A 16,147-nucleotide genomic window follows, 5' to 3' on the forward strand; every position below is an offset into this window, starting at 1 on the left:
CGTAGTTCGTTATAAGCATATAGACAATATAACAACAGCAAATAGTCGGGACCCAAAGGTAAGTTCGTTATATCCATCAGTTCGTTATAAGCGTGTTCGTTATAACCGTAGTTCGTTATAAGCATATAGACAATATAACAACAGCAAATAGTCGGGACCCAAAGGTAAGTTCGTTATATCCATCAGTTCGTTATAAGCGTGTTCGTTATAACCGTAGTTCGTTATAAGCATATAGACAATATAACAACAGCAAATAGTCGGGACCCAAAGGTAAGTTCGTTATATCCATCAGTTCGTTATAAGCGTGTTCGTTATAACCGTAGTTTACTGTACTCCAAAAAAGGAGAGAAAATTGTGGCTGAACATTGTATGAATGACCATGATGACATGTAGATCTAACTAAATTACTTTAGAGATGGCCTTGTTAAGATCCGGGGTAAAATAGGTCTTCAGCAACCCACGCTTGCCTTAAAAGAAGACTGTGCTTGTTGTTAGAGGTGACTAACGGGATCGGGTGGTCAGGCTCGTTGACTAGGTTGACACATGTCATTGTGTCCCAATTGCGTGGATCGATGCTTATGATGTAAATCACTGGATCGTCTGGTCCCGACTCGATTAATTAAAGACCGCTGTCATATAGCTGGAGTATTGCTGAGTGCAGCATTAAACAACAAACAAACCAAACCAAACTTTAGAGATGACGTCATTGGATTTGTTAGCCATAAAAGTGTGTGTGTGTGGGGGGGGGGGGGGTTCTTTTGCTGATTTTTTTAGATGCCCCACTGGGACTGGCAGTTTCGAAGCCAAAGGGAACACTGTTGTGGGAGAAAAGTTTGAAGTGATGCAGGTCTTAGACGTTTAAAACATGGGTGGAGGAAGAGGTTTACGACTGCTTGCATAATCAACTACAGGAAGTTGGTGGTATAATCATCTGAACAAATAAACAGTGACATAGATTGAACCTTTTTTTTTACTTGGTGTCCACTCACCCCATCACAATTGTAGTGGAGCACAAACTATGCAATTCAATCAGAGGCGTGGAGAAATGTTTTTGACAGTGTTCCCGCTGGCTTTTGAAACTACCAGACCTGGAGGACAGGCAACTCTAAAAATGACCAGTCCCCCCTAATTTTCCCAACTTTCAAGAAATAAAAAAAATGCATAAAAATTACCTTGTTTTAATTCATTTAACATCATGTTCAATGCAATGACGTCATCTCTGAAGTGCCAGTTAGATCTACACGTCACAAAGGTGAGTAACATTTTTTCTTCTTCTTTTTAATATTTCAACATGTTCAAGACTAAGTCCCCACAAATATATTTAACCTCGAGGCAAAGCGGATTGTTATTCCCTTGCACTAAAAATAGACAAGGGGAAACCCTGATGGTGACAGTCAAGTTGATTTCGTTCGAAAAATATACTTATATGAATATCGCCAATGTCAACTCAACAACGAAGATTTATAAGGTACTTATCTGCCGGTCAACAGGGAGTGGCAGTCACATGAATTACTGGTCCAACCGGTAAAAAACTGGTAATTACCGGAAAATGGGAACACTGCAGCAAATCATGTAGAGAAACAATAGAATCATGTTTTTTATGATACTGTCTGTATCAATATGACCGAATGACCTGAGGTTACTTGACTAAAGCAGTCTATTTTTTAATCTTTGACTGACTAACCCGTGTGGGGGTTGTGTTATGTCTGGGAATGTTGCCAGCTGGCCACCCAGTGTAGTGTCGAATGGCCTGCCTGAACTAATCAGTAGGGGACAGAACATGTATGTGATATAGGGCACCTATTACGGGTACAAGTCAATGTCCTATGAAAGGGGTCATTTGTATGTGTAACTGCATGTCAATGGACCACACATTTCTGCAACTCACACAAAATCGTCTCTTAAAGTATCATTTATCAAAAATATGAGTGTGTGTGAGTATGGTTTTACGCCGCTTTTAGCACTATTCCAGCAATATCACGGCGGGGGACACCAGAAATGGGCTTCACACATTGTGCCCATGTCGGGAATCGAACCCGGGTCTTCGGCGTGACGAGCGAACGCTTTAACCACTAGGCTACCCGACCGCCCCTCAAAAATATGAAACAATATCAGCATGATAAGTGCAATAACTAAAAAAGTTGACATTCTTTAACCAAATGACATGGAAATAGTTATACACAAGATATATGGATTTAATGGTCAATTTGGTGAAAATATGAAATGAACATATCGTACATAAAAAAACAGTTGTTCAGTTATCTTAATAAAAATATAATAAAAAGGAGCCCAGTGACTCTCTTCATTTTCCTGACACTGCAGTGATCTAGACTTGCCAAACATTATAGATCTGCATGGGCTGTATTTGATATATATTTGTATCAGGGTCTGTAAGACAGACTAAGGCAAACTTAGCCATCTAACTTCTCCTATGTAATTTTTCAAGAACATAAATCTAGTATATTCTGAAAGAAATGGTAGCTACGCTCGCGTACAAGTAACTCCTGCAACAGTTAATTGAGGACTAAACACGGTAACTTGCAAATGTATCAAGTTTAATCCATCATAAAGAATCATTTCTGATTCAATGTGATGTATACAGGGTTCACTTTGGAATGACACTAAAAACTGTTTAAAAGGTAGACACTCAGAAAAAAGGGTAAAAACAAGGACTGGTCAGTCTGGATATACTGTGGGTAAGTGGGTATCCATGTTGACCAGCTGCATGGTATCTTGGGATAGCACTATAAACCAGCATTAGTCTGGACCCGTACAAGCACTTGCCCACACAAAACCACACACTTGCCACATAGCAACACATATACATGTGCATGCACTCACTAAATAAGTGCAATAATCTTGAAAGCAAAGTTAAACCCCATTCCACCTGTAGACAGACAGATACTTCACTCAGGTCTGAGACTAGGGGCAAAACTTGCAGTCTGAACACCTGCATTAATACAGATAGAAATGTATGTGTTACTAAGTGTGAACTAGGGCACTCGTAAGATTTCACATGGTTTAACATGCTCCTTAGTATTTAAGTATGCCACAAAAATAATACTGTTGATCTTCAAACTTACAAATGTTGTTTCAGGTGAGGTGAAATGGGGTTTAACGTCTCGTCCAAGATTATTGCACTTATATAGCGATGTGCATGTACGTGTGTGTGTGTTTGTGTGGCTGCTTGTACTGGTCCGGACTGATGCCGATTTATAGTGCTAGCACACTGAGATATCTGGTGTTTAACATGGATACCCCACTCAGACACAGTATACGGACTCCGAGCCGACCAGTCCTTGTTTTAGCCCCTTAATGCCGAGCGCCAGACAGGGTAACAACAAGTACCATCTTTTAACGTCTTTTGGTATGACGCGGTCGGGCATCGAACCCCGGACCTTCCGCTCTCCGGACGGCCGCTCTACCACTAGACCATGGAGGCGGTCTAATGTTGTTTTAACATGAAATAGATAAATGTAACTCAGAAAGTTTGCACTCTTCCATTTCACTGAGATTGAAACTTTTCAATTTCTGAAAATACATCTTAACTTTGTGTACAATACTCTCCCTTAGCGTGTTCTCTAGATTCATAATATTATTAATAAACATCATCCCAATGCATACAACTGAAAAGAAGTTACAGAATACCCAATTTCTTCACATAAGAATCTGTCATGGCTGTTGAGTATTGCAACATGTGCAACACACAACCTTCCAATTGTGGGTGTGCTTCGACTTGTTTTAAGCAATAGGCTGGTCACATATTACAGGGGAGGTGGGATCGGTGAGCTTGGCCTTAGGACTATAATATATTTTGGTAACCCCACCCTTCCCCCAATACATCAATAAATGTAACATTTTTCAAAGCCAGCTGAACCCGAACCCCCCCCCCCCACCACCTCAAAAAATAAATAAATAAAGGGGCAGTTCATAAATCATGAACAAATTGATATTTTTTTTATTCGGAAAAGTAGCAGTCATGTTTTCATGCCTCCCCCCACACACACACACACAATTAATAGTTGTGATGAATTTTGGCCACCTCCCCCTCTTTCGCTGTGTTTTTTTTTCACCACACCTTCCCACCTCCTATAATAAATGTCATAAATGACCAGTCACTAATATATACAGAAAAGTGTGGATTATAATCGTGCCATTATGATTACCATGCTCAATAAACACCTGCAATCAAAACATCTCACCTTATCAAACAGGTGCTCTGTGACGAATCCGTACACAAGAAGAGGTGTGGCATCCTCCACACACTTCTGTAGGACTGCCTCCACAGAATCCCCATATTTAGATGGCGCCACAACCAACTGAGAACCAAACCTCAACAACGGGTGGTTAATAGTCACTTCCAACACGGCCGTCCCGTTGGCGACATCGGTGCCGCCATTATCCAAAAGTTCAAGGTCATTTTTTGGAATCGTGTTCCATGGTCCGTTGTAAGCCTCTAAGTTATCCACCAAGTCATAATCATCAGGCAGAGACAGACTGACTGAGAGAGTGTCTCCACGGCGAAACCGAACCATTCGAAACTTTGAATCATTGTCTCTTTCATCTAGTGATGGGAATATAGCTTTGTTGAAGAGCTCGTTGACAATGCGTGACTTGGCGTAGGGTGTCTGGCCCAGCACAATGATGGTCTGCGGCTTCTCGATGACTGACAGCACCTCCGACTCTTCCTCCTTCAGAAGCTCGGCTGTCACAATCTGAGCTGAAACACATGGAGACAAAAATAAACATTTGATCCGTCAAATCATGATTTCGCAATTCCAAAATAACATTTAAATGTTGAGATCAATCTTTCTTACAATGAAGATAGAGTTGACTTTTGGCTGCCTTAATAGATACAATATTGAAATATGTCATTATAGATATCTCACAGTTTTCTTAAATTACTTCAACCAATATATTGGAAAAGAGGTAAGATTTGGCCGTGATATTTAAACTAAAACATTCTTTAAACTTACTTTATAAGAGACGAATTATCAAACACAATACTTTTTTTACTTTATCGGGGCAGTCGTGTAGGCTAGTGGTTAAAGTTCATTCGTCACGCCGAAGACCCCGGTTTGATTCCCGACATGGGTACAATGTGTAAAGCCATTTCTGGTGTCCCCCGCCGTGATATAGCTGGAATAATGCTAAAAGCGGGGTAACACCTCACTCACTTAAATTTATCATTACTTTCATTTAACCACCAATATGATATACGGGGAAACATTTGCAAATCAAGTAATTGTATCTTAGCAGGAATGTCGGAAAGGTCAACATGAAACAATACAAGATTCTATGAGGAAATGATAACATGTTGTTTTCGAGTAAGTTACAACTCAAACTTCCGCTTCCTTCATATTACACAGAATTCTATTAGTTTCAATTATTTAACATGCTGTCTTCCAAATACTAAGAGGTGACAGTCATGTAGAGATTTAAACTGACCCGTTCAAAGACTGATATTTTCAGCCCCATGTCTCCAGCAAATGTCAACTAAAATTCCCAAATCAGGCTTAAAACTTTCCTAATTCATGTTAATCTAGTTATAACTAATGTTATGGCTACGTGGAGTTAACTTGTACATCACTGACAACAGGACCAATAAAGGTGAAAGGCATTAATGCTTAGTTTTATATTATCGCACTGAACACATTTATTAACACATGTTGCATGAATCCAAATTTAAATACATTAAATCGAAGCAGTTTCACTTAAAAAGCGGTAGCATATAAAGCATGAGTGATTCAGCCGAGTTAACTAGACAGATAGAAAATGTACTTCACTACTCATAAGAGGCAGCTGGCAGCTAACATTGCAGGCTGCAAAAAGATTAACCCTGTCAAAGTGCTTGTTCATTGTTCACTTAGTTATCCGAAATCACACAAAATTATCAAAGCATTTGGCTACCACAAAAAAATCACAGAAGTGATACCATTATTTATTCCCATATCTGACTTTCTTTTTCAACTTTGAAACAAGTCAGCAAAAAATGTCAAATGCATAAAGATCTATCAAAATGAATCTATCTAATTCTTATTTATATTTTGCAACTGGATACCTACCCCTTCAATCCATCACTTACAAACCCTTCATGTTATTGATTGCATTCTATTTTGGACATAATCATGATAATGAATGATGATTTAATCTAAGTTTCAATAATCGTTACGATGTCCCTACATTATCATGATAACAAGCCTTATGAACCAGCTGTGACCAATCAGTATTAATGTAATTAACTGCTTACAATATTATGTTTGCCACCAGGCAAAACATCACAGGCTCTAGTCCCACAGAATCACAGTCCATGCCCTCTCTATACCCAGTAGCAGAGCATTCTTGTATTTGTTTGTTAGTTTTGTTTGTTTTGTTTGTTTGTTGTTTAATGTCACACTCAGCAGTATTCCAGCTATATGACGGTGGTCTGTAAAGAATCAAGTCTGAACTAGAAAATAGAGCGATTGACATCATGAGAATCAATCCATGCAACTGGTATACGATAACATGCATCAACCAAGTCAGCAAGCCTGACCACCCGATCCAGTTAGTCACCTCTTATGACAAGCAGTCGTCTTTTACGGCAAGTGTGGGTTACTGAAGACCTATTCCACCCTGGATGTAGACCTATATATTCATCACCCATAAGACAGGTATTGTTTCACAACAATGTCATTACACCAAAAGTTTATCAGTAAAACTAAATGAATCAGAGTCATCAACAACTTCTAAGCAGCGTTCAAAACATTTTAGCAAATGAATGTCAAAGATAAAAACAATAGCTTGTGTTGAAAATAGTAAATTCGAAGAATCACTTTGAAACCTCAAACATGTCTAAATGTTGTGTTCCATACAAAGATACTGCAATGTAAAGGCAATAGACTTCAAAGATATGTCCTTTTTTACAGATTGTTTTTGATATAAAATATGTCGACAAACTAAAGCCTAAAAGGTGCAACTTGACAACTGTACTATCAGTATCACGAAGTTAGTAAGCCCTACTACAGACAATATCAGTAAAGAGAACTCTAAAATCGGTCAATAATTCATTAAATGACAGTGTGTTACAGTAGGCATAACTCACTTCCGTTGAACTGTCCACTGTGGTTGATGTCCTCGAAGCATCGTTTTGTTTCATCCAAAATCTGACGAAGTCGCTGAGCATGCCCACAAAATTTGTGGAGCTCATTCGGCAGAGTGGCAGCCATTTTCATATCTTGGTTTTATTTGACATTACCCGGTAATGCCCACTGGAACAAGGCCACAATACTACATGGCTGTATTTGTACAAGAGCGATTGACACCACAAACTGAATGTCTGAATCCCTGTCGGAAGTGTCTCTCGGGTTATGTTATTTGTGGCAACTCTCGTGACCAGTGTTTGCGGAAGAAGTGTTAGAAGCGAGCACTTTGTTTGGAGTTACTTCCCTTGTTTGGAAAACTAGACGCGCGCATTATTTAAAATAAGAGATCGACATTCGGCCTTCACTTACTACGGTTTTGTGCGCCTCACGTTTGTTGATTCTACGCCACTCCTGTATTTCTTATCGTCCCTGATTTATCTGATTGGGTAATACGCGGTCTTCTAAAATGAATCTCTGTTACATTTTGAAACTCATTACTGTAACTGGAAATGGTACATTTGATGTCATTCTAAAGCCAAACCATGTTCTAAATAGAAAAAAGAAAGATGAAGAAAAGTTAGTTGAATATTACTATATATTTCTCTGTATCTAACAAACTTATCTGAACCTAACATTAATTACATTGTTAATTCTCTGACTTTTATCAACGATAATAGCAGCTAAGTCCGTCCAATTCACTGTAACTATAATTGTATTGGAATAGCATGTGACATCTAAATAAATTCTTCTTCTTCTTCCAAAGAAACCTCACCCATTGTCTTTACTTCTATGTTTGAATATAAATTGAAGACAGGGTTGATTTTTAACAATAGAGATTAAGAAAAACAAACTGGGTCCCGTTTAACAAAGCGATCGTAGTGCTACGACTGTCGTAAGTCTATTTTAAAGTATGGGAGTTAAATCATCTTGGCGCTATGATCGCTTTGTGGAACAGGGACTATGATATTTTTTTATCTTGACGCATGTAACAACCATGTTCTGATACGGTTATTGCGTAACAATTTTGTTGAACACTGTGCTATCTTCGCTATTTAGCCACGCCTAACACAGCGAATCTAAATACCCTACCTAATAAATACTCACGATACCACCGCCCATGTTATATAACCCATCCATGGCATGTTCCCACCTGAGATAGCCCCAAGCCCCTCCACCCCCACCCAACTTTATGATTAGTTTGTTTGTTGTTTAACGCCGCACTCGGCAATATTCCAGCTATATGACGGCGGTCTGTAAAATAATCGAGCCTAGGCCAGACAATCCAGTGATTGACATCATGCGCATCGATCCACGCAATTAGGGTCGATGACATGTATGAACCAAGTCAGCCTAACCAACCGATCTCGTTAGTCGCCTTTTACGACAAGCATAGTCGACTTTTACGGCAAGTATTGGTTGCTGAAGACCTATTCTACCCCGGAATCTTCACGGGTATATAGTTTACATCTGAACTGAACTGAATTTCATTACTTTCAGGCCGTGGCCCATTAGAGTGAGGGAGTGTGGTTTCACGCCGCATTTACCAATATTCAAGCAATATCGCGGCGGGGGACACCAGAAATGGGCTTCACACATTGTACCCATGTCGGGAATCGAACCAGGGTCTTCGGCGTGACGAGCGAACGCTTTAACCACTAGGCTACCCGACCGCCCCTGGCCCATTAGAAGAACATATACAATACAAGTACAACGTGTGATGGCATTCAGAGAACAGGCAGTGGTTGCAATATTACAAATAATAGTTGATGCAAGATCCCAAAACATTACAACAGTTACTTAATTTTCCCTCTATTGTTCTAGTGGAAAATAACAAGACGAAATTCGGAACGTTGAGATATTTACGATAATATAATGGGATACAAATAGTTTTCTGTTCTTGATTTTGTTTTTTGTTTTTTGTTGTTTAACCCAGCACTCAACAATATTCCAGCTATATATGACGACGATCTGTAAATAATCGACCAGACAATCCAGCACCTAAAAATATGAGCTCCTAAAAATGGACAGATTGTTAGAGAATGAAACTCATTCCAGATATCTCTTGTATCACATAATGGATGTCGTCTATTTGTTAATGGCATTTTGTTCCATCTGCATTTTTCAATTGGAAGTCGATGATTTAAAGTTCGAAAATGGTATTTATTATCCAAAAAATTAAATTGTGGTTCAAAATATAAATCAGATTTAAATAAATTATATGCAGTGCACTCCCTTATGTAGTTTTTCTTACTCCACCAAACCCTTTCACGAGAAATCTTTGGGTTATATAGCTACAAAGTAAGATGTTGGTATCACCCCATTCACGGTTCTTATTATACCCCGCGTACGAAATCGGTTCCAACGGATGCGCTCGTTAAATCTCAGCCGTCACCATCAGTTCACATTCCTCACCACTCGCCCCTTTCCGTAACCCGCTATTCGGCTTGTCCCGGAATAACACGAGTTGGTCACGAATGCATCAGTTCACTCCCAATATAGTCTGGCGCCCCAATGTCTGGACGTGCCAATCATCGGACAGGTCAGTGAAGTGTGACCAGTATCACTGTCTATAGTCTGACCTACTTAATCGATGAGCATCGCCCAACTCCAACTCGTTAGAGCAGAGACCATATAATAGGGGGACGGCCCTCTAGCCTATGCGCGAAACCATCAGTGCTACGGCTTGTACTGCGCAGCCTGTCCTGTCTATTATATGGTCTCTGGTTAGAGGAAGAAAAATTGGATTGCAGGAAACCGACATAATTTAAGGCAGCTTGGTCTAACACACACGCTAACTGTACTTTGCCTGGAGGAACACTGTTCATTAACTGTGTCCAGAATGCTAAAGTAGAGAAATGCATCAATGAATAGTGTAAAGATCTCGACAAGACAACATCACAGCGAGGGGCGATAAGAAACAAACTGTGAGCGTATCGGACCAGTGAAGATCCGGGGTAGATTAGGTCTCCAGCAACCCATGCTTGTTGTGAAAGGCGACTATGCTTGTCGTAAGAGGCGACTAACGGGATCGGGTGGTCAGGCTCGCTGACTCGGTTGATGCATGTCAGCCGTATCCCAGTTGCCTGGATCGATGTTCATGATGTCAATCACTGGATTGTCTGGTCCAGACTCGATTATTTACAGACCGCCGTCATACAGCTGGAATATTGCTGAGTGCGGCGTTAAACGACAAACAAACGAACGTATCGACATTTTATACAGCCCACTTACACAACCCCAGAGAAGCGCTCTCACCAAATTGAAATGCGGAGTAGCACCCCTTAGAATAGAAACGTGCGCTGTGAAAATATACCGTATGATAAGAGAACATGTTTTAACGGTAAAAAATGTTTCGAAGATGAAATGTTTGTTTTATTATTATGTCCTTTATATAAGGACATTAGAGAAAAGCGTAGACAATCAATTATATTCACATTAATTAACAGAAAAGATGTGCTGTTTACAAACCAAGAGCTCACTTTCAACAGAAGCTGCCATGACATTTTCCCCAAAAGAGGAGCTATTTGATATAAATAATATGAAGTCTGTTTTTATTATATGTATGTTTACGTTAGTAGCATGTTATTGTCTCTCATAAATCGCTGTATGATTGGTCATGATCAAAATGTAAATATATTTGTTACGAACTTTATGTTATATGTCTGTTTATTCACGAGAGAGACGTTCATAAAATAAGCTCTCTCTGTCTGTCGGTAGATACAGATTATGATTGTGTTTATAAGTTGTATTTGAACTGTGCCCGGATGCTTGCTTTCTAAAACAAATCTTTGGAGCATTTTTTGAGTGGTGAGGAACCTGAGACTATAAAACTATGGGATAATAAGTTCGTTTCCCCTCGGAGTTTATTTTGCATTCTTATCATATGAATAAAACTGCGATGGACCAATTTGTTATGAACTGAGTGATTGAGTGTGGCTTGACGCCGCTTTTAGCAATATTCCATCAATATCACGGCGGAGGACACCAGAAATGGGTTCCACACGTTAAACCTATGTCGGGAATCGAACCCGGGTCTTCGACGTGACGAGCGAACGCTTTAACCACTAGGCTACCCGACGGCCCCTGTTATGAACTGTGATTCAAATATAGTTATATCACGTTGATAATGATATGGAATGATAGTATCAGAATTCTGTCACATTAATGACAAATATATTATATTACGTTTAAATTTGTTATCAATATAAATGTATCATAAACATTTTCTCAAAATACCTCATATTTTGGTACTCATTTGTGTAGGGATGTTCCACTTTAGACTCAGGTAAACAGGTAACAATTACAAGTGCAATCAACATTAGCTAATCCCGGTTATAACAATGTCTGACAATTCCGAGGTTACCTGGCGATCATTTACTATAGGTATTATAGCACCTGTGCAGAAACGTCGCATTGATATAATTAAGAAGTTGAAATCAATATGCAACCATGTCTTCAATGATATTAAAGCTCCAAATTTGTTTGTTGTTTAATTCCACACTCAACAATTTTCCAGCTGATGTGACGACTGTCTGTCCAGGGGGACAACCAAATGTAGCATGTTGTTGGCAGTAAACGTATCTGAGTGAGGCTTTTGATATTATGATTTTATGCTGTATGACGGCGGTGTGTAAAAAATCGAATCTGGACCAGGCACTCCAGTGACTGACACCATGCAGGAGCATCAATCCACACAATTGAGATACGAAGACATGTATCAACCAAGTCATCGAGTCTGACCACCCGATCCCATTTGTCGCTTCTTACAGGTATCGGTTGCTAAAGACCAATTTTTCAACATCTAAAATCCACTTATAAAGATGTTGTATAGAAATTGTTTATATCGTCAAAAACATATATTGTAAACCAACAAAAACGTTGTTTTCTGACGTATTTATCATATACGAAATAGTGGTCGATTGCGGCAATCGAATTTTGGATCTGATTGTATTTAGTTGGTTGTGTACAAGTGTTGTATTAACATATAGTCCATGGTTGTATACTGACTGAATACTTCACTCGGTCACAATACAAATTACCAGAAAATACAATTGAAGAGCTTAGAGCCATAAGAGCCAATTTCATGTGGAGTCTGTTTTGAGAAAAGTGATGAAAACACATAATATTATGCATGTTAATGAACCATAGTTTTACCGATAAATTCCTAGACATTAACGCATTCTGACAGCAGAGATATAAATGTTTTTATAAAAAACATTCAAAAAAGGAAATAAGCTTACGTTTTTAATTTGTGTAAGGGTGGAAAGGGCCAATGTCGTATTTTGGCGCTTTTTTACCCTCAGGCATTTGCATGGGATTTAACATGTGAGATTGGTAAACTACTACTGAAAGTACAAACACATACTATTGAAGTACTTTTAAATGATTTAAACGAATGCTAACTTTGTTGAAATAGTTGAAACATAATTATAAGGTGTCCAAACTTTCAAAATCTCTCTCAGACAACCAGTCTCAACCACACACGGAAATGAGGGCTAAAACGGCCAAAATGTAGCAAAGTGACTTTTGCCCGTTTGGAACTTGACTTTGGCCCTTTTATAGAATTTTAAGTAGCTATACTTTAAAAAAGCATCAATGAAAACATACAACATTTCTTCTACTATCGACAAGAACTCATAGATGATATTTATGCAATACTATGCAAAAAGGGCCAAAGTGCATTTTGGCTCCTTTTAGCTCTAAGCTCTTCAATTGATTTATTTGAAAGATTCTGTTCAGTAGTTAAACGCGATGACAAAGTAGGATGTGATGCCGGGTACTGAAGTGAGTCTCGCTAAAGAGAGTTTTACTACAGTATGAGTAGAATCCGACAATGTGTCAGTGATTTCTTTAGGCTGTTTGTATTGTGGGTGAGTGAGTGATCAATTTACTGAACAGTTCATGTAATTCACAAATTGGGCTAATCTGTACACTGGCTTAACAGATCAATGAGTGAGTTTGGTTTAACGCGCTTTTAACAGCATTCCGGTTATATCGCGGCGTGTCAGTTTAATGTGGGAGGAAAGCCCGAAGTGATGTAGGTCTCAGACGTTTACCACTTCAGTGAAACCCACGAGCACGGGTATGGTGCTGACAAACCTAGAAACATAATCGCGGCGAACCGGGATTCGAACCAACAATCATAGGTTTCTGGCGTGCCCAGCGAATCGCGTCGCCTTAGACGACTGGCCACCCGTGTCCCCTCTTAACAGATCAAGGGCGACTGTAAGATTATATGAATTATCAGTGTGATGACGTCAATTTGTAATTCTATTGATGTTAGACTATGTAAGCAGGCAAGTTACCGAATGTACTGATCTGACCTGACCTGATCTAAAACTGATCGAGAGCATGAATGATTGACTTGTTTTTCGCCTCGTACATAAGGTGAGGTGAGGTGAGGTAGGGTTTAACGTTCTAGATTATTGCACGTATATAGGGACGTGCATGTGCGTGTGCGCGTGTGTGTGTGTGTGCGTGCGCACAGACTAATGCCGTTTTCATAGTGCACGCCCACTGAGTTACAATGCATCATTTTATCAATACGTACCATCTTTCAATTCAACGTTTAATGCATGGTTTGTTTGTATTTATCGCTGAACTATCCTATCTATCTCACGGCGGTCTGTAATTGATCGAGTCTGGATCAGACAATCCAGTAATTGATATCATGAGCGTCGGTCCACGCAACTGAGATACGAAGACATGCATCAACCAAGTCTGTGAGCCGGACCACCCGATCTCGTTTGTCCCCCTTTAAAACAAGCATAATCGCCTCTTTAACAAGCATGGCTTCTACCCCGCGTATCTATCGTATGAAGTGATGTGGTCTCTATCGTATGATGTGATGTGGTCTCTTTCGTATGAGACCTTCCGCTCTCCAGGAAGACGCTTTATCCACCAGACCACTAGTAGTGGTCTTCGAGGATGCGCGCCATATGCTGATGACGCGGGAATTCATGTCGTCTCACCCGCCTTCTGTGTAGAAAGAACGGACATCCAACCAATCACCATCCCGAAAGAGCAACGAAATCCACCCAATCCACAATGACAGCCAAGAAAATCAGGTATCGTCAACATTGCTCCTAAAAACAGCATTTATTACAGGAAACACGTTTCTCATCAGTGTTCTTGATAACCCGGTTTGAAAAGGTGATAGGGCAAGAGCGCACACGTATATCACTCCTGCATGCATGAGTCCTACATACAGTAGGTGAGCTGGTGAATGTCCTTTCAGGAGACAGAACACGGATGTGGCCTTGACATACAGGGCTATCTGATGACTTCACTCTTGTCTGACATTTTTGAAATGTATGTATATGTTTGCGAGGTCGATCGTAGATTACCGCCAATGTGGCGTTTCTCTTGTACAATACTTGAGTTATGAAAGGTTATAAACTTATGGAAACAAATAGGAAATACATTGATATTATTGTGTAAATATAACATATTTTTAAATAAATCTATATTGATGTGATATTTCAAACCACAGGAACTCGATGATAGCGTTTATATCATAATATGTCGGTATAGAAAAAAATCTCACCCCTCTTTATGTATATTTTTAAACAAATATATTATGCTATACAAGCTATCATCGAGTTCCTGTGTTTCAAACTTAAATTTTGTTTGAAAAGGCGGAAAGACATATATTCTTTTTCTTGAGCGGGCATTTACCATCGTCATATATGTTTATTTGCCATAACATTACTTAATGACAGTTTCAGTTGGTGGTATCTGACCTGGAAGCACTATTTCCTCACGCAGAATTCCCATTAGATCGGGAAGCTTAAATTGTGTGTGTCAATAAATAATCTGATTGCGGATTTTGTTTGTAATACATACACAGAAATCTAACATCAGCGCTTGTCTGTTTCGAAATGAAACGTGCAAGAACATTTTTTTTATCAGAGTTAACATATTCGTATGTTCTATTTCATATTATCAGTTATTCTGTATATTTTTAAAGAGTGAGTGAATGAGTGAGTTGGGTTTAACGCCGCTTTTAACAGTATTCCAGTTATATCGCGGCGTGTCAGCTTAATGTGGGAGGAAAGCCCGAAGTGATGCAGGTTTCAGACGTTTACCACTTCGATGAAACCCACGAGCACGGGTATGGTGCTGACAAACCTAGAAACATAATCGGGGCGAACCGGGATTCGAACCCACAATCATAGGTTTCTGGCGTGTCCAAGGGACGCAACTCTGCACAGCGAATATTAAACACGCCCCATATTTTTAAAGAGATCGTTAATCAAGTTAAATATACTCTGTACATACATTTAGTCTGTCAAAACTCCAAGGGGAGGGGCTCATTTTATGTCGTATTATATTATGTTTTAGATGTAAATATGAGGAATGACTCAAACAATCTGTCTGTAATTTGAAGTTTTGTCTAGTTTTTTTTGGTGAAATACCAACGTTGTACGGGATACGGGAAACATCAAAAGGGATTATGAATAATAAAAGCACTGCATAATGTATGTGTCTACTTAGTATGTTTGAAGACAATTTGTATTTTAACATTTAAGAATGAAAGAGGAAGGAGTTTGTAAGATGAAAGGCCCATAAGCTATCACGGTTGAAAAACTGCTAAAAAATGTCCAGTCAAGATGATGATGCTAGATTGTTTGAAAAAGCTGTTCTTCAAAAACAAAAGTCCATTTATGGGTCCACAACACTTTTATTGTGTGATGGACCAGGTGTCTGTAATCAACGATTACACTGTAAAACATGTGATTAGATCGTATAAACACATACTTAAACACGTCCTGATGAATGTTTCGAAATTAGAGCAACGAGGTGGACTAAACAAGCCACGTCGATGACCTCGCGTAGGAATCGGCTTTATGACACTTATTAGAGGAAATACGAAATTCGCTGTTTAGTATATTTCTCATAGAGAGTTGTGCTGCACGTGCTTTGTAACTACAATGTGGTATTTGGTCGTGCTTTAGGTTACTTTAGAAGCATGACATTTTTCGGTGAGGAAAAGATATATGCTAATTCGCCCCCAAATTCTA

At 39.3% G+C, this 16,147-nt stretch overlaps 1 protein-coding gene across 1 annotated transcript in view; it reads right to left on the minus strand.

The window, feature by feature from the left end:
• Positions 1-7,370, minus strand: part of LOC139444811 (dual serine/threonine and tyrosine protein kinase-like) — a 45,116-nt gene extending 37,746 nt beyond the window's left edge. Inside the window, exons 1-2 of the mRNA XM_071225775.1 lie at positions 7,085-7,370; positions 4,203-4,720 (exon numbers count right to left, since the gene is read on the minus strand). Coding sequence (XP_071081876.1) covers positions 4,203-4,720; positions 7,085-7,214 — 648 coding nt within the window. The 5' untranslated portion in view covers positions 7,215-7,370. The remainder of the gene's footprint in view (positions 1-4,202; positions 4,721-7,084) is intronic.
• Positions 7,371-16,147: the final 8,777 nt, after the last annotated feature.

The sequence above is a fragment of the Haliotis cracherodii genome, unplaced genomic scaffold (genome assembly GCF_022045235.1).
Source record: "Haliotis cracherodii isolate W230 unplaced genomic scaffold, xgHalCrac1.p SCAF_6, whole genome shotgun sequence".
NCBI classification, from domain to species: domain Eukaryota; kingdom Metazoa; phylum Mollusca; class Gastropoda; order Lepetellida; family Haliotidae; genus Haliotis; species Haliotis cracherodii.